Source organism: Lissotriton vulgaris, chromosome 10, assembly GCF_964263255.1.
Source record: "Lissotriton vulgaris chromosome 10, aLisVul1.2, whole genome shotgun sequence".
Taxonomy (NCBI): Eukaryota; Metazoa; Chordata; class Amphibia; order Caudata; family Salamandridae; genus Lissotriton; species Lissotriton vulgaris.
Genome location: NC_141698.1, coordinates 611,103,534 through 611,124,019, shown reverse-complemented (window position 1 = coordinate 611,124,019; position 20,486 = coordinate 611,103,534). Strand labels below are relative to the sequence as shown.

The 20,486-nt window shown below is 41.1% G+C and overlaps 1 protein-coding gene across 1 annotated transcript in view; it reads right to left on the bottom strand.

Moving 5' to 3' along the window:
- GORASP1 (golgi reassembly stacking protein 1) overlaps window positions 1-20,486 on the bottom strand; it is a 234,994-nt gene that overhangs the window by 115,607 nt on the left and 98,901 nt on the right. Inside the window, exons 4-5 of the mRNA XM_086941451.1 lie at window positions 5,185-5,271; window positions 4,811-4,941 (exon numbers count right to left, since the gene is read on the bottom strand). Of these exons, the coding sequence (XP_086797577.1) occupies window positions 4,811-4,941; window positions 5,185-5,271 (218 nt within the window). The remainder of the gene's footprint in view (window positions 1-4,810; window positions 4,942-5,184; window positions 5,272-20,486) is intronic.

The following is a 20,486-nucleotide window of genomic DNA, read 5'->3' as shown; positions in this document are numbered from 1 at the left end:
ACGAAGACCTTATCCTCTTCAATTTTCTATCCCTTTTCCCCTGAAAATGATAGACTTTGTGTGGTTAAATGTTTAAAGAAATATGAAAAAAGAACTAAATATCTTAGAATGAATGAATCACAACTACTGATTTCTTATAGATCTCCTCATAAAGGAGTCTCTTCCCCTTTTTTAGCCAGGTGGGTTAAGAATGTCATGCATGAAAGTGGTGTTGATATTTCTGTTTTTGGTGCTCATTCTTTAAGAGGTGCTTCAGCATCTAAAGCCTTCTGTTTAGGAGGAGGATTACAAGACATCCTTAGGGCTGCAGATTGGTCTAATGATAGTATGTTTAGAGCATGTTATTTCAAACCAATATCTAATGTGATTGATAATGTTCTTAATGCACTTTAAACTTGCATAATATGGCCTCCGTGTCGTGCCATAAAATTTAGATTTTTCACAGCCTGCTGGGCAGAAAATCTGGATTTTATTAAGGACACGGAGGCTAATATTATCCCACCTCTTTCTTCATACCCTCCCATTTGTATGAATTTACGATGTGCACCTTTTTTCTTTCAGAATAACCTGATTCTGGATTTTATCTATGGAGTTTTGGATCTTCAAGTTTTGGATCCTCAAGTTTATCTCATGTTGATCTTTCTTCGCAGTTTCTGAACAAAGAAGGACGAGAGATGGTTTCTAAGGAACTTTATTCTTACTCAGAATGTTCATTGAAGTTCTATTTCTTCAATTGTTGCTACTGAGCTGTGGTAATAAAGGAAATTTGCATAATATTAGCCTCCGTGTCCTTAATAAAATCCAGATTTTCTGCCCAGCAGGCTGTGAAAAATCTACATTTTCTTCAGTTTGTAACACAACGCTATTTGTATAGCCCCCAAAGTCCTGCCCCATATACAGCAGTACTTACTCCTTTAGCTTTATAAATGGTAACCATGTCCTTGGGGTATAATGTGTAAGGTGGAGAGCGTGATCTTAAAATTATCTAATGAAGATCACATTTTATTCAGAGACCCTTCGGTTAGGTTAAAAACGAAGATGGGGTAGTGTGCGCAAGATTATAATATGCCACCAAGGGAGTGTGTTGTAGTGAACTATTGTGGTTTCACTATTAAGGTCGACATGTTTCACACAATGTTGGTCCAGTACTGGACCCACAGCGTTTTTTCAGGATCAAAAAAATATGTTCTCTACCCCTGAATTAGGGTGAGTATCTAGAGTCTTATTATTTTATCTTATTATTATACTCAATCACTAATAGGGATACAGTAGATCCTAGGTATCTATGTCATGCGCACCCCAGTACGAATCCACAAAGATATAGAGAAAGGACTTGGGGTATCCAAACAATGTTTTATTGTGGACAGCACATATGATGCATGTACGGTCTCTGCAGATTATTGTATGCCATGTAGTGCCATGCTGTGTTGTCCGAGCTCTACTTTAGCTCTTCTATTGGTGAGTGCCACCAGTGCCTAAATCACTCGTGAAATCACTGTGCAACAGAAATAAGTTATTAAAAAAATATAAAATAGAGACTGCACAAACAGGTACTCGCAACATACAGTGTTAATACAGATAAAAACGCACGGTCATTACTGACTCTCCCATGAGGTATTTGTATTTCTTACCCCTACTCATAGTCCATAACATGCTGTGGTCAAGGCAGGGGATTGAGAGATTATTGCGGTTTCTGTAAAAGAATAATATCAAAGGCGGACGTGGTCAATGTATAGTTTCACAGATTGCAGAGGAGAAAAGGACACGTGAATGCGCAATCAATTTCATACGCACAGTTTTATGCGTGGTCAGCAGCCCATCACCTATCCCTCGCCCTGCCTGGGCCCGCTTAGATACATAGAGACCCGTTAACAAGGCTCACCTGCAGAAGAGACCTGGAAGTACTCTCTGCGTCAAAAAGCATTGTGGCTACGTGTGAGACCAAGGTGGTTGGGGCATATGGTAGCAGCCATCTTGGAGAAGCTCCATTCTCTGTAGATGTTCTATGGAGATTCCGCAAATTGGTAGCAGCCATCTTGTGATGGTGAAAGGGGTCTCATGTTCTTACAGAGCTCCCGTTAATCAGTGGGCTCTCTGACATTTTTAATGTTATACAAGGACAATCTTAAATCACTACAATGGTTGGCATATCTCCAATAGTAGCCATATTGCAATTGTTAAGGAGGATCTTTGGTCACTCTTGATATTCTGTCTATATTGAGATGTTCCATGTAATTCAGGTTGGACTATTCCCAGTAAGCTGGATTGCTGCGATGTCTAGACCAGGTTGTCGGAACCTCAGTTCACATGCAGTCCGGCATAGTATATGGTCAAACTAATAGTGACAATGGTGCTTGAGGCATATAATGGGGGCCATGTTGAAGTAGCTGGGAGAATCTTAAATCAATAAGGGTATTTAGTTGATCGGGGATGATGTACTATTGTAGTCTATGGTAGGCATGTGATGTGTTCTCTCCAATATTATTGATTTCTTTTTATTGTCAAACCACCCCCAATAAAGGAGATGGCTATGGTATCTGAGCCTAGGTAGTCTATGATAGTCATGTGAGGTAAGCCCTCCAGTATTTTCTGGTATTGTATACTTGGCAGGCTATCCTAAATAAGGTAAATGGCTATGGTATCTGAACCTAGGTAGTCAGGACCTCCAATAGCTATCATGTAATTTATTCATTAAAAATGCTCATGTGATGGTACCGATTTATTGTACAAGAAAATAAGCGTGGAAGGGGGGGGGGGGGAGGGAGAGGACTCTAGCCCTCTTACATCTTGGTGTTCTCCCCACCTCGGTATCTAGCTCAGAGTTAATAGAGAAGTGTCCTATTTAGTTTTAAATGTTACAATCAAGCCACGGGATGTCGTCATTTGATCCACGTGTATGGCTTTTAGACGGAACACCAACCGTTCTTTCGTGAATAGCGACTGCTGGCCCCAGTGGTCTTTTGCCTCTAGCATTGTCCATCTAATGTTATCTGGATCATGGTTGATGCTGGCAAAGTGTGTGGACATCTTAGTCGTGATGCGCTCACACCAGATGTTGCTGCAGTGTTCTGGGATTCTCGTTTTGATAGGTCTGGTGGTCTTCCCTACATACTGAAGATCGTATTGGCAGGTAATGACAAATACAATTCCTTGTATTACAATTGGTATGTCCTCTCTGAACCCATGGACGATTTTCTCTAAGGTTGATCTCTTTTCTCATTTTAGTCAGTTTGCATACTGTGCAGTTTCTGCATGGGTACAGTCCTTTTATTGGAGGTTGTCCCTAGAGGGTCTGTTGGGTCGTTCCTAGTTTTCAGTGGGCATGTTTGGACCAAAAGATCTTCGATTTTGCGTGCGATTGAATGCAAACCTGGCATCTGGAATATCAAGGGTACCACTTTTGAGAATTGACCGCTTTTTTTATGATCTTCTGGATCTGGTTGGATTAAGGTGTAGAAGTCATCACACAGGTAAAAGGATTATTCGGCTCCTCATTCCGTGTCTCTAGTAGGGCTCCACCATTATCATTTCTGGCCCCTTTATATGCCCGTTTGACTATTCTCTTCGGATAATCCAGGGTGGTCAGGTTAGTACAAAGTACGTTAGCTTGGACATCATACTCAGGAGGGCATCGCTGTTGCGTCTTAGACAAAGAAACTGATCGAAAGGCAGATTATGCCCAAGTGCTTTAGGATGAGGACTACCATAGAGTAGGAGACTGTTGCGATCTGTGGCTTGTTAAATATTTTTTATAAATTGTAGTTGACAATCCACCTTAACTATGGGAAATGAACAGGTCTAGAAATGGTACTGCTTTGACATGGATGCACACACAGAAAATCACAGATTGGCATGAGTTGATATACAGGTACAAATGTATACCTGGTATTTTTATGTCACTGTATTCTTATATTGCATTATTAGATTAATCACATTGTTATGTAAGGGGGTTGTGTTGTGGTTCTAATATGCTTAGCCCTTCACGTGAGTGCGTGGACAACTCATGACAGGAATGTTTGTGGTCTCCTGGTGAGCAGTGTTCTAGGTAGAGCAGATGGAGACTGGGGGTTAACCGGCAGGTTATCACGGATTGACAAAGCACTCAAATAATGAAATGGACTCCATGTCGTAACAGGTGCTTACTGCTGCGTAACTGCACCGGTCCTGAAAGGGCTACTGGAAGGATAGAGTGAGCATCTGTGTATGGAAGTATATACGATTTCAACATAGAAGTTGGTTCATTTTATTTCCTATGAGGCGTTAGTTTAAGTCCCTGCCTCCATCAATTTCAATGGGAGTGTTGTCATGTGTAGCGAAAGACTTACTCCAAGGCTAGCCTTGAGTGCATTTGAGCCAGTTTTAACACTATTATTGCAGTAGTAACTAAGAAAATATTTTGTGAACTACAAGGGTCTTACTCTTTTGTGGTTATGTGTTTTGTACTAGACTAGTCCCTCTCAACCCCTTCAATTTTCCCAGAACCCTTACCCATTTGAGTAATTAATCCTCCCCCCCACAACCACTTCCCAACCTAAACTAGTATATTTCTGCGTGCAGAGATCTCAGCCCACAAACGACAAGCGGATGGGTTAATCTCCACCCATAGGCATGTGAATTGAATTTGGCATTAAGAAGTGTTACTGGAGTACTACTTTACATTCTTCAAAATGTTTTGTAAATTCAAGCCTGTAGAACAACTACAAATGTAGATGCTTGGACTCTGAAAGCAAGGAGTTAAAAACCATTAAATGGCACAAAGATTACAGTGCTCACTGTAGAACCTATTGAAAAAGAAGAATTTACTCAGTACCTTCCTTCACCACCCCAGGCTCCATTGGGTGTCACAATGACATCACGGCAGGAATCAGTCTCTGTATTATAAACCATAAGCTTCAAAGGCTTCCCTTCATGGGATTCGATTAACGCATAGAAATCTTCAGACTGAAAAAGATTAGGAATTAGATTGGTTTACCTGTTCAATTAAATAAAGGTCAACTAGCTAGTAAAAAACACAAATGAAGGGAGGTAGGTTAGGCTAAATAATTTAGTAACCTAAAAGAAAGCTTTGATCTCATGACATCAAGTGAAACAGATGCACACATACATTGATAATATCAGTGCAATACAAATACAGTCAATAACATACATGGTAAAAAAATAAATATATATATATAAAAATCCTACCCCTTGAAGTATCTGATCTGACCCGACAATGTAGTCAGTATGGGGTTGAAGACCAGCTAGATAGGCCGGAGAGTTGGTTTCCACGTCCTAGAAAGAGGGGAAAACATTTTTACAAAATAAAATCGAAGATTAAAACCTGCTAGTGTCTTTAATTAATTAATTTTTTCCTGTTTCCCATATTAAACACAAGGGGCAAATATGCTTCTATTTTAATTAGAGGTGTCACAGTTCTCAGGAAGTGATAAGCCAGAGCCAAGACATGAGTCTCTTGGCTCCAACAGCCAATACACAAGTTGTGCAGTCAACATATTAGGTAATTATACTCACTCTCCCTATAAGCTAGCTTTTCTTTCCCTCACTCTCTCCACTCCATTTCTTTCTCCCTTACACTCTTACTTTCTCCAGTCTTTATGGCTCTACTCTTTTCACTCCTTCACTTCCTCATCTCTGTCTATGCCACCTCAATTACTCTCTTCAGTTCTTACTCCTGATGCCCCACTACTTCATCTGCCAATCTCTGCTCACTTGGTTTCTCCACATTGTTCTGTGCTCAAAGGTCCAATAGGAATGCCTCTAGGAAGGGTCCAGACTACACAATGACCAAAGCCCTTCCTTTTTGAAGCCTCCACAACATTCCCTTGGGTCACCACATCATTCTCCAAGCCCCAATTAGTGTAGGAGAGGAGGGTCTGGCCAAAGTCTGGCATTTTGCATTTTAACTGGGGAAACACAAATAGCTATCAGTGCTGGACAGTCCCTCCTCTGCAGCACCCAGTGGGACATAGAGATTGATGCAATAATACCAGAGATGAATGCACGCTAGAAAGAAGCTAGACCTTGCTGTTGCTTGGAGGGTCCCAGAAAACAGGGCAGTGCATCTGGGTGAGCCATCAGTGGCTCGCCCATCTCTAATGCATATGAACAAAGGAGCTTAACTTTGTGTGCTGTACCTAGTGGGGACATCTACCTAAACAAACAAACAGAAGAGGCACAGATAGTCTTAACTGTTATCATCAAATACATTGTATTAATCTAGTGAACTTACTGTTTGAATTTCAAACATTATATGTAATTGGGTAGCTTAGGAGATCAATATATTTTAAGAGAAACAGCCTGGGAGGGTAAAAAGCAGGAGGAACTTCTAGAAAAGCTATAAAAGGCCACATTGATTGCTAACCAGTGTCTCAACCCCCTTTTATGCTCATGACAGAACAGTTCCGTCAAGAGCATACGCCCACCGTGTGGCTCATGACGGAACTGTTCCGTCGTAGCACCCACCCATGGGGGATGCGTGGACGCTCCCCACCGTCCATGGGCAGGCCAGCTACATCCCCAAGCAGGGATGGCAGCGGAAGAGTTTCCACTGCCGCCCGACCTCCTACAGATGAAAGCAACATCGTTGGGTAATGGTGACTTCCAAAGGGGAGCAATTCTTTTCAGGTGGTAGAAATTCCCACTAGGCACCAGGGATTCATTTTTTTGTAGATGGAAGCAGCCCATTGGGCAAGGGTCACTTCCAAAGGGGGTAATGTTTGCTCTGCTGGTTTCTGCCACCCTCCCCAGACACAGATTGCCCCATTTTGGCCATTCCTACCCCGGAAGGGACAGGAAACCCAACTAGCCTCAGGGTTATTGGTTTAAAGTGCAAGGGTGTGATCCCTTGGACAAGGAAAATCTTCCAATTTTCCAAAGGGGAGCATTTTGTATTCTGTTTTCATATTGGTCTACTTGTCCCTTGTTGGCAACTGCTATATTTCCGGCAATCATGAGTTGTGATCGCTATGTGCTTCCGCTTCGGAAGCTGCATTTTGTGGATAATGGTTTAGCATTACCACAAGATCATCCTGATTGGAACTGTCTTTTTAAGATTCGCACTGTCAGTCATAACCAAAAACATAAAAGTACACTATAAACATCTTAAACAATAAATCCTATACAAAAGACAAAGATAGTCCTAGACGCCATAGCAATTTCAGCAAAAAATATAGTCTTTTGCCTTTTTGTTGATTTTAGATAAGTATATACAAAAATGGATAAAAACTATGCTAAGGTACAGTGGACAGTCATTCTAACATTTAATCACAGAGTTCATAAAAAAGGATACAATTCTATAAGAAAAAGACATCAGGTTTGAAACGCAGGTTATAATGGTGGTAAAAAAACGACAACATTTCATAACACAATGGCATTTCTTTTCCTTTCGCTAACGGCTGAGACCAAAAAAACTAGCAATATTAAAGCTCTCCCACGTATTGTTCAACATCGGTAAGTAGACTAGGGCAGGCCTTACCTGAATAAAACCTTTTTCCTTTAAAATAGGCACTAAACATTTACAAAGATCATGAGTCATCGCAAAACATAATGAAGTGCAAGTGTAGAAAAATGATCACACGAACAGGGGCAATATCTTTCACTTTACACTATCCCAGTGGTTCAGCCAATATACAGTGCAAAAGATTAAATAAAAACCTAGTTAAAGAAAGAGGTGATAGGGGTTTGTAGCTGAACTTAGATAAGGTTCTGTTAAGGATGTTTTCAGCAGAAGGTATGCTCATACTTTGGGTTTCACCAATTGCTTTGCCTCTCTTTTCATATGCTACATATTCAAAAAATGTTTAACCCAAGGTAAATCCCCTTTCCTAAGATTTCTGTGGACTCAGATCTCGGGGCGTCCAAGTGTTAGTTCAAACCTTTACATCCCATAACCACGGAATACTGCTAGCTCTGTCTAGAGATAAACCATCTCGGGCAATCTCACATCTCACCACCAGTTCTGGCCTGTCATTGATCACTCTGTAGATCGATTTTCTGAGATCTATGCTCCAGGGAAAGAAATAGCGGTGATGGGTTTTCCAAAATATACAGGTTTTTTAGGTTTCCATAGGTGCCGGCAGAGCTAGAGTTCGAAATCCACAGCTAGGTAATTTGCAAAAAAGGTCAGTTTTCACAAGTAAAAATGTGATGGGTCCATGTTGCGTGTTGGGCCGTTTCCTGTTGCAGGCATTAGGCCTACCCGCACAAGTGAGGTAGCATTTTTATCAGGAGACTAAGGGGAACACAGAATAGTAGAACACGTGTTATTACAAATTGATTTTCTTTGCATTTCTGCTTTCCAAATGTAAGAATTTGTATTAAAAAAAAGCCACTCTGAAAAATGGCCTCTAGTTCACATGCTTGTATGGGTACCCGAATTTCAGATGTGCTAATAACCATTGCTTCTAAACTCTATATTTGGTTTCCATTTCGGAAATATATAGGTTTCCTTGGTACCTATTTTTCATTCTTTATATTTTACCAAATGAATTGCTATATGCACGGTACACAATGAAAAAACATTCCAAGATGCAGCTCAGTTATTGGCTCTGGGTTCCTCGCGAACCTACAAGTCCTATATATCCCCACAACCAGAAAGGTTCCGTGGATGTAACTGTACATTGCTTTAAAAAAAAAATCTGTCATACATAAAAGAAGTTACAGGTGAAAACATTAGCACAAGGGGCTGTTTTTTCAACTTAATTGCAATTTTTAGTTTAAACGGTTAGTTTCTACAAAAATGACCCCTTGCTGAATTCAGAATTGTGTCTATTTTTCAAAAGTGTAGAGCGTTCCAGGATCCATTATTGCTTTGACACCCATTTCTACCACTAACTGGAAGTAGGTTAAAAACACAAAAAATAGCAAAAATAAGGCTATGTCCCAGTAAAATGCCAAAACTGTGTGGAACATTTTGTTTTTTTGACAAAAGTCTGCCAGTCCCAGAAAGCTGAACAATGGTGAATTCAGCACCACAAACCCTTTGTTGATGCCATTTGAAGGGGGGAAAAAAACAGACGCTTTCTTCTGCAGCACTTTTTCCCATTTTTTCAAAATAAAACAAAATTTGGCAGTACTTTGGCTAGTTTCTGGGGAATTCACAAAGCCTTGGTACCCTTAGAATCCTCAAGAAAGGGACGCAAATTTGGAGTGGATATCTTCTGTGGATAAAAAGTTACAGGGGCCTAAGTGCGAACTACTCCAAATTATAATATTGCTGTATTAATTTCTATGAATAACTGAATGAACACATAAGTGACTGCTTTGTGTGGCCTTTGTTGTTTATAGAAGTAACTTCTCTCAATTTAGCCATTCAAGTTTCTGCATCAATTTAGGACAAAAGGTAATCTAAAAGCTTAAGATTCCTTCCTAAGTAAACACAACTTCTGTACTTCAATTTGGTTGATACTTTTATGGAAGGAAAAACCTTCTGAATAAAGTAACATGCATATAACAATTAACATTGCATCCAGTTAAAGGCATAAGTGAATATTTCAAGAAAGAATTATAGATGGCAGCAAATTATTAAAACTAAAGTGCCACATGCCTTCACAGTCTTAAGATTAACCTACTTAAAAACATGTTTCACTGTCAAACTTTTATATACCGGATAAAAGCAAGTCTATAAACCACACTATATAGTAAAAAGATCGCTAAATAATACTTCAAGTTGGCAGCAGATTGTTAAAGTAATGAAGTGCCACGTGACCTCACAGCATGGCTTAAGAATGAGCCCATGTATAAACATGTTTCACTGTCAGACAATTGGATAATAGATAAAAACATAGCTCTGCACTGCCGAATATCATGGTATTTTCCTTTTAAAAAGTGGAATAAAAAATAGCCTACTCTACAATTCATAAAATGTACAAGACAATAAAAAAATATGTCATAGTTTGGCCTGACTTACTATTACATGGGCAAGGAATAGCACCAAGGTTCAGTTGGTGCCCAAGAGTAAAGCACAGTAAGTACTTAAGTGTCGGTTCGAAACCTAAATAACAAAGCGCTCACATCTCCCACTAGGCTGCTCTAAATAGACTGGGGATGACGGCTAGGTACTCAAGGACAAATATGCGGTTATCATTAGTTTCCCTACTGTGTTTTGAATGAGACTTTCCTGCACTAGATAATAAAAAGCTAAGGCTATTTACTTTCTATTAAAAGAATGACAGTTCTTTCTCTGTAAAGACCCTCTCCATACCAATTTTTCCAAATTCAGATTTAATATATGCCAGACACAGAATTCGGAGGCCGTTCTCACTAGAGAGGCGGCCGTTGCTCCAAATCCATAGCCAGAATAATAACTGCCTCACTCGAATAAAGTTGGTTATATATAACTAACTTATCTCTTTATGACAGGTAATATAGGGGAGGACATCAGTACTCTGAGTAGTCGCCAGCAAAACCTTTTTTCTTCTAAATTTAGGGTTTTGCAGTTTGCGACCCCTATTCCCCCCCTCCCCCCCGATTGCGTAACCGTAAGTGGCAGTTGAGAAACATTGAGATTTATAGATTTGCTTAAATAACAAAAGAGAGTGAGGGAAATTTACAAGTACTTATGTGAGGTGGGAACTCCTGGTCCCAGAGATTAATTACAAAAACAATAGAGAAGTATCCCCTCGTGGGCAGAGAGATAATTCTCTGGACATAGGCTTAAGTGCTCTAGTCAGCACAATATGCCCCAACCTGTTAGCGGATAATGCATATCCTTATAGAAGACCCATCACTCACCAACCTAGTTGGTGACATGCTTCATCATCGGGGTCCCACCCCATAGGCCGAGTGCCTACAGGGTGTGCTGCGACACCTGACTACAGTGGAGCTGGTTAGTATTTTCTTTTATGTGTGCATAACGATCAAAAAAGTGAGTTTAAAAAGGGCCAAAACTACTCACTGCAAGTATTTAGTCCATTGTAAATATGGCCGAAAACCAGGGCCTCTCCTACACCTCTGCTGAGATAGAGGAGATAATGAGTGATCTATCGGTGTTTGTGGACGCAAACATAGCACAGAGCATTTCCACAACGAAAGATTGGGAAAATCTAACAGAACTTAAGAGGAACAGAATCAGGACTATTATACACGGGACGATACTTAAGCAATATCTGAACAACAACATGGCAGCCAAGGGGCTACTAGTTTCCAATGCACCTCGCATCTTCCTTGAGGATGAAATATTCCGAAAAGACTGGCAAGCCCTAGCGTGGCATTGCACGCATGACTGGATAGTCTTGATCCTAAAAACAGCCCTAAGACTCTCAGAGAAAATCCAGGTAGAGATCCAGGTGGCAGAAGGGAATATGAAGACTACCATCACAGGTTTCAAGAAGAAGCTTGATGAACTAAATAAAGGAGATGACAGATTATAAAGATAATCTGACACAACAGAAAGTGCAGAAGTTCCAGAAGGACTTGAAAAGATTCTCAATGACCAAAGCATATCCATACTCAGATCCAGAGTACGTACCACCATCTAAAGGAGAAGACAACTCAGATGCCTCCAGTAATGCATCAAGCAATACATCTAACTCCAGTGGAAACTCAAGTGGAGGAAGTACAAAACAAAGAGGGAGAGGGCGTGGTAGAGGACATGGAAATTGGCCATCCTTTAATCCAATGCCAATGCAAGGGCTTCCTGACCCTTACTACCACCCACAAAATATTGCGATGTATGGTTGGCAACCACCCTTCCAGCAACCATTCTTTCAACCTAATCCCTATAGACCGTTTTTTTTGTACCGGGGCGGAAGAGGACGGGGAAGAAGAAAAAACCAGAATCAGGGGGGTCAAGTGCACTGGGCACCGGAAGATCCGAGTGCGAACCAGAACAGGCACAACCCTCAGCAAGCGGGGCCGAGCAATCGGAGAACCTAATAACAAATCTCTCAAGCAGACCCTTGAGCATAGCCGAGGGATCAGTTCCAAATAAGGGCTTAGGCTTTGTACCCACAGCGAACCTGGATAAGTTTAGACTTCACTGCGAACTCTCATCTTTCTTTCGTAAATTGCGACTGAAAGCATGCTTTGAAAAAAGATCTAACACAGAAGAAAACCTGGATACAAATGAAACAGGACTTGGGAACAAATCCACGTTTACCCCACCACCACACCTGATTCCTGTGGAGATCTCCACTTTCGAGCAAGCTGTCTTCAACGATGTTGAGAATACGAATCCCAAGAAACCATTCATGAACCTGACTAATCAAGAAAGAATTGCCCTTGAAAATTTGCGAAATTGTGATACCATTGTCATTAAGCCTGCAGATAAAGGCGGAGGCATTGTTGTGCAAGATCGCACAGCTTACCAAAATGAATGTCTCCGACTTCTAGCAGACCAAAACAGCTATCGCAGATTACCAATGGACCCAACAGAAGACCTGAAAAGTGAAATAAAATCACTAGTGGAACACGGTGAGACAGAGGGATTCATATCAAAACAAGAGGCAGATTTCCTTTGTAGAAGTGAGGGGAGAATCCCCTACTTCTATGCACTCCCCAAAATACATAAAAACAAGACACCACTCCCTGGGAGGCCTATTGTCTCTGGACTAGGGTCGGCTCTGGAACCACTTTCGCAATTTTGCGACGTGTTCTTCAAGACTATGGTGCAAAAAACCAGCACGTACCTCCAAGACACCAAAAGTCTATTACAAATCCTGGACCAACTCACCGTGGACAATGACACAATCCTGGTGAGTTTTGACATTGAGAGCCTGCACACCAGCATCCCCCAGGATGCCACACTGGATGTATTAGGACGAGCGCTAGAAAAGGAAGAGTGAACATCCAGAACCCCCAGGCAATTCATCTTGGAATGTGCCAGACTGGCACTCAAAAGAAATTATTTTGAGTTTGAAGACCAGATATTTCTACAGACGGGTGGCACAACCATGTGCAGCTCTTTTGCGCCTAGCATAGCGGGATTATACGTATATGACTTTGAGGAAAAATATATCCTCAGTGATACCAACCCCCACAGCTCCAATATCCTATTATGGCGTAGGTACATCGATGATGTGCTGACCATATGGAAAGGCACCGAAGATTCCCTAACCTCCTTCAACTGGATCAACACCTGTGATGACCACCTAAGGTTCACCTATGAAAAAAACCCAGATACATTGTTTTTTTTAGATGTAACGATCACAAAAAAGGAAGGAAAACTGACAACCGTCACCCACTACAAGCCAACCTCAAAAACAATCTACTGCGATTTGAAAGCTTCCACCCCAGACAGTTACGTGAGAATTTACCCTACGGGCAATACCTAAGGATACGCAGAAATTGCAGTGAGTTGGGAGACTATAAGAAACAAGCCCAGGATCTCACTCAAAAATTGTGTAACTGGGGATATCCGAACAGAATTCTTCAAAAAAGCCAAAAGCGAGCGCGGAATCAACCGCATGCAGCTCTATTGGAACATACAAACAAAACAGTGGAAGAAATCCCCTTGACATGTGTTACTACTTACAACACCATTTCCAATGATGTCTCCAGAATAATAAAAGAACACTGGAATATTCTGAATACAGGCAATCTGAGATGGGAGAAACCCCTATTCTCATTTAAAAAAGCACGGAGCATAAAAGACGCAGTAGTCAATACAAGACCAATAAAGGTGGCCCCAGAAAAAGAAACACAAACCAACCTATGGGGTTTACCGAAGGTGATAGGCCACTATAAATGTGGAAGTTGCAGCGTTTGCCCGTACACCAAGAATACCAAAACATTACAGTTGGAACCAAATAAGATCTGGACAATCAGAGGGCAGACAAATTGCAATAGTGAAAATGTCATCTACAGACTTACATGCCAGTGTGACCTACATTACGTAGGAATGACGAGTAGGAAGATCAAGTTATGGATTGGAGAGCACAGAAGCACTATCAGATGCAAAAAGACCAATACCAGACTCACTGAGCATTTTTTGTCCGCAGGTCACACACCAGATGACCTTCAACGGACAATTATTGAACAAGTCAAACCAGGAGCCAACCTGACTCAACGATTATTCGAAAAAGAACAGAGGTGGGTTTATAGACTCTCCACCCACAAGTCAGGCTTGAATGATAATATCCTGTGGAACAGCGTAATGACTTAAGACCTGTCCTCATTAGCCATATGTACAGTAAAACTAAGCAGCTATCCTTAACTGCTATTTGCACTATCCTCTGATTAATCAGCAAATATTGCGCAACCAATCCCTGCGGTTGTCAATCCCGATTCTGTCCTCTGTCCTAGTAAATTCCCACCAATATTGAGAACTCGTATGGTAGGGCTCTATACATTTAAAAATAGAAAATAAAAAGCCAGCGCAATCTCCATGGCAACGTAAACAGTCCTGGAACCGGCTTCCGGGGCCGGATTACACCGCCTACCTTTCACCTCCAAATGATCCGATTGGCCCGTAACGACTCACGTGCTGAGACCACGTGACGAGGCCACGCCCAACCAGGAAATGCTACGGGTTTACTTTACCGGCAACCACGAATAACCCGGTCATTCCTCGGGGCACCTCCAGCCGGAACCAAGTAGGTTTTCTGCCTGATGATCAGAAGCTGCAATTAAGTACCATTGGGCTGACATGAATGCGGAAACGATTTACCACACGATCCCGCAGGCTATACCTAATCGCCCGACCCGAGCAGCTAGTAAGCTTACACTTGGCATCTATTCTTTATCATTTTACAGGAGACGGACTCGTGCCGTCTTGGAAACGCTGGTGCCCATGAAGCGGTAGTGCCGCAACAAAGCGTAAGCTAAAAGCTAAAAACAAGTCGCGATTCACGATAGCGACGTCACGACTGCTCACAACCTTTGCAGCCGTCCACATCGCAGCACCAGTAAGATCACTCTCCCATAGTACGCCCCCTTTTTTACACTATATTCCCAGACGCCAAAACCAGTGCGACACCTCATTTTTTGGCGCTGGTTCTCTACTGAAAGGCACAGTCCGGTAAAAACACTGAAGCACTGTTGCGTGACCGCAATAGATGGATCCTATTGTTTGATTCTAAACGCTGGCATGACCCCATCTATTGATTTGAATGGGGTAAAGACTAGTAATATATGTGTTAAATGTAGTACATGTGTATTGTCTACCCCGGTATGTGACCCCTTCCTGTCTTTTGTTTTCCTGTTTCCTTCAAAAAGAAAAACGCACTATTTTACACGAGTTCGCAATTTGTGAACTCTAACTTGGACTAGGGCAGGACGCACCTTAGCGTGTGCGGACCACCCAGTTCAATATAACACGGTCCTGACGAAAACCAATGAATATATACAATGGTTGAAACATGTAGACCTTTTTAATTAATAGCGTTGTAAATATCACATCTCACATAGCACACTTTGCTATTTTTTAAAACACTACTTTTGACACCAAAGCCTACCTAATTAGGCACAGGTGCCACACATTTTTAACAAGGGTTCAAGCACTCAAGAATAAATACTTGCAGTGAGTAGTTTTGGCCCTTTTTAAACTCACTTTTTTGATCGTTATGCACACATAAAAGAAAATACTAACCAGCTCCACTGTAGTCAGGTGTCGCAGCACACCCTGTAGGCACTCGGCCTATGGGGTGGGACCCCGATGATGAAGCATGTCACCAACTAGGTTGGTGAGTGAGGGGTCTTCTATAAGGATATGCATTATCCGCTAACAGGTTGGGGCATATTGTGCTGACTAGAGCACTTAAGCCTATGTCCAGAGAATTATCTCTCTGCCCACGAGGGGATACTCCTCTATTGTTTTTGTAAATTATAGATTTGCAACAGCTTTCAGTTGGCCCCTGCCACAGGGTTGAGGAAGGGACAATAGTGAACAGATTGCTTTGGAAAATAACATTCTACAGTGTGCACTACTAGGTGGCCAAGCTCCAGAGGCAGAGAACATGACTCCTAGATATGGACAAGTCTTAACACTAGTAGTTTAATGCAGTGTGGGCCGCATGCCATGATCTGTGATTTTGTAAAATTAGTTTGAAGGTCTAGTTTAGAAATAAAAGCAATGAATGCAGATACTAGGAGGTGTAATGCACTGAGTCGGAGCCATTAAGACTGAATCGTCCACAGATAAGAGCACGGGTAGGAGTTTCCCTTTAACAGATGGGACATCGCTGTTTATAAGGGCTAGGGCAGGGTGAAGATCATGCAGGAGCTGCTCCTCCATGTGCGTGGAGGAGTGTTTGCTCCACTGCTTTCTCGCAGTGCAAGAAGCAGAAATATTAAATGGTATTTTAAAATACCAAAGCAGAAGGGTATGCCTGGTTGGGGCAGGCAGTCCCACAAGAGTCCAGGGGAGGAGTGGCTTGCCTACTCCGAGTGCGCCGTTTGGTCAGCTCCAGGGCTGACCAAACCAGTCATACGAACTCTGCGTTTTCTCTATGTAGGCTGCATGCAGCCTACATAGAGAAAATGGGCTCCCCATAGAAGCCTGTGGTGTCGGCGTCCCAGCCAATCACAGCGCTGCCATTGCAGCTATGTGATTGGCTAAGAGAAGGGAGGCTGCCTGTGGCTCCTTCCTGTTCGGACGGACGACACGGGACAGGCAGGCTAACGCAAATGAAATTTCATAGATTACTACCGTGCATAGTTTAAATTACATTTTATTACCACAATAAAATGTAATTAAAAGATAAACCACTGCTTACGGTCTCCGAATGCATTAATTAATACTGTCACTGTAAGTGATCAATCATTCATCCGAGGCAAGGTAGATACAGTTTCTTACTGTTCTTTATTTCCAACAACTTAATTTGTTAGAATATTTTTTCATCAAAATTTAGACTTGGCAACAATAAATACTACAGCAGTTGATGATTTTTCGTAGTATACAACACCTCATGCTAAACACATGGATAAAACCAAATACCATGTATGAGAGAATTTCTCATGATAATACATTCTTCCTTGACATAAAAAATGATATCAATATCAGCAAGATGGTGTTAAGCGTCGACGTTTCGGTCCTTCATCGGTTAATTAATTCCATAGGACCATCCTCAGGACCAGTTGCACAATTATATCTACAAATAAATATAAATACATACATATAAAAAAACACCTTGCATACCAGGTATCATCTTCTCACCAAAAGGAAAACCAAACAGAGACATGCTACCATAGTGTAGCTTAACGTGTTCAAAAGCCATCACCAAAGTGCTCAAAAATCAAACCGAACCCTTAAGAGACATGCTACCCTAGTGTAACCTAACATATTCTAATCAGTCAAAAAAGTGCTCCTAAAGCTTCAAAACATAAATAAAGTCTTACCAAGCACCACCAGCCGGTGATTGCAAGGTTTTACTGGGCAATAATCTTCCCAAAACCTAGAAACCAAAGACCGACATGTTATTATACTAATTCGTCTGGCTACATCAAGTACGTTAAATGAAGGCTGATGCAGGCACTATAATCACAAACTGTCCGAATAAGTCCTGCCAATAGGTCGGGAGATAACTGTAATAATACATAAACAGGGCCAATCCAATGTAAGTTGAAAAGACAAAACGAATCATCCATCAACCCCCACCACACCAAGATGTGTAATGGACATGATACTTACAACCGAATTAAACGGTGTGCTATTATTCACCTACAAATGGAGAGAGACACTTGTTACTATTATGTTGTGACTAGGGTCAAAAAAATGTAAACCATAGCGACTTCTTAGATAAAACGAAGAGCGTACTCACTTTATGGTCAGGATCTTCAAGATTAAACTTCCTCGCGCCTCAATAATACGGGACCGCCGGCTACGGCACTTCCGTATATTTAACCTTTGCTCTGTGTAACGTGATGACGTGTAACGTCACTCGTGTTCCGTTTCTGAAAGCGCTTCTGAATAATCATAGACCACAAAAATCGGATAAGATATTACAGTACCAAATCGATAGGTAGCTTTATTAAGACAAATAATTCCAGCCAAATAGCTCAGTGACTCTCTAAACATATATTCGTGGTTCAACCTAACCGATCAATGCGCCACTAAATCGTCGCCCCCCCAAAAAAGGGGGAAATTCTAATGAGATATTATATTGCAATGCCAGAACAATCGGCGACTCGTCAAGACAGAGAGGGTAAATAACTCTACTCACATATTCACATAGTTCAACCTGACTGTTAAACCAAGTATAGCATAGATAGCGGCCATCTTGGAATAGGTTTCTGAACATGACCAGTCCACCAGTCAGAATGGATCAATAAGTATTCATACGGATGAAATATAGATATACATAATCAGAATTACAATGTTGCAACAGTGTGCCATTTAACAATTGAATTTAGCCCATTTTCCACAGTATTACACGTCCAAATCCATTTGTTTTTCCTCAGGGTGTGTAGACTATTTACATTGTGGTATCTTTTAGTACATTTGATGACCTCAATGACAAACCACAACATTTCATTGGGCAGATGTAACTTCTGATGATAATGTTCAACAAGTGGAGCAGTCATAACGTTACGCCTAATATGCGACTGATGTTGAAGTACACGTTTCTTAACTTCTTGTGTGGTCTTCCCTATATATAATAACAAACAAGGGCATTGGATACAATAGATGACGTTTTTTGTATTACAATTTGAGTGGTGCAACATTTTGACTTCCTTACCATTTAGATTACAACTCTTCACTTCCTTTGTTGTTTCACATGCCACACAATTTCCACACGGATAATGTCCAGTGATGGGAGCTAGACCCCATTGTGATTGTAATGTGATAGGACGTGGTTCTATATAGGCTTTTACCAAGTAATCTCTTAGATTTTTGCCTCTTTTGAATGCAAAGCGTGGTTGCATCAAATGAGGTTGTTTTCTTGATCAAATGCCAATTATTCTTTATAATCGATTTGATCTGGTTAGACTCAGAACCTAACGTCATCACACACGTCACAGGCTTAGTGTTGACGTCATCTGTATCCAAATTTACTTTTTTTATTAATAACGCCTCACAGTCATAATACCATGCGCGTTTCATGGTCTTCTTCACCAATCTACGGGGGTATGAACGCATCACAAGTTTTGATAGTAAAACATTTGCTTCACGGAAATAATCCTCCCTCCTGGTGCAGTTGCGTCGAAGACGCAAGAACTGCCCAAAAGGGAGGTTATCCCGTAGGCTCCGAGGGTGGTGACTGTCATACTTTAAAAGGGTATTCCTTGATGTTGGCTTAGTATATAGACGCATCAATAGGGTATTGTGGTCATTATAGATTGAAAGATCTAAAAAGCTGATTGCATTTTTATTCCTTTCAATTGAGAAATGTAGATTTGTATCTTGTTGATTTAACCACTCATAGAAATTTTGCAATTCATCATCCGTGCCTTTCCAAATAAGACAAACATCGTCGATGTACCTTAGATAGTGTTGTAAATGTACACAGAAGGGATTATTGTTATATACCACTTTGTCCTCGAAAGCGGCCACTTAAAGATTCGCTATCTCTGGCGCGAAAATCGCGCCCATGGCCACTCCTTTCAACGGACCATAAAAATCTGTTCCAAATATGAAATAATTTTCATTAAGGGCAATCCTAGCACATTGTACTATAAAGTCCGTAGGGACCTGATGTGGGCGTGTCCTTGTTTCCAAGATATCACCAATTATTGCTAGGGCATCAGTCTGTGGAATACTAGTGTAGAGATTGTCGATATCCATCGTGACTAGAATCTCTAACTCTGGGTCAAACGTTTGTCCTTCTAGTTTGACAATGACATCCCTACTATTCTGGGTGTAAGCCTTAGTAAGGGGGACAAAGGGTTTTAGAAAATGATCGACATATTCCGCTAGTGGTTGTAGGATAGATTGACAACCAGCCACGATGGGTCTCCCTGGCGGGCACTCCCTATGCTTATGGATTTTTGGCAATGTGTAGAATGCTGGAATCGTATAGTCACTTTTATTCATGTAATCAAATTCTTTTTTACTCAACCACTGGCCATCTAGACCTTTAGTTGTTAAAATCAGAATCTCTTTCCGTATTCTTGCTGTCGGATCACCCCTCAGCTTTTTATAGTGAGCCGGATTACTTAATTGTCGTAGGACTTCGCTGTCCTAGTCAGTTTTATTTTGCACAATAATGCCACCGCCTTTGTCTGCCGGTTTTACGATTAAGTCATCCTGTTTAGACAAAATTTGGAGGACAAGTTTATCCTCCTTCGAGAAGTTAAACCTTACACACTTTCCGTCCTGAAAAAGTTGTTGAATTTCATTCAACACAACGTTTTCAAATGTGATCAGGTCTTTCGGCATCAGATTGGATGGTGGATAAAAAGTTGAGGGACATTTAAAACCACTGATGTTTATTGTCTGCGTGGTTGAATTATTGGCAAAAAAGTATTTTAAACGTACACTTATAAAGAATTTATAAAGCTCCACATAAGTCATGAAAACATCATTTCTACTAGTTGGAACAAAGGAAAATCTGTGACTTAATACCTCCATTTCTTTAGAACCAAGAATGTGGGATGACAAATTAAAAATT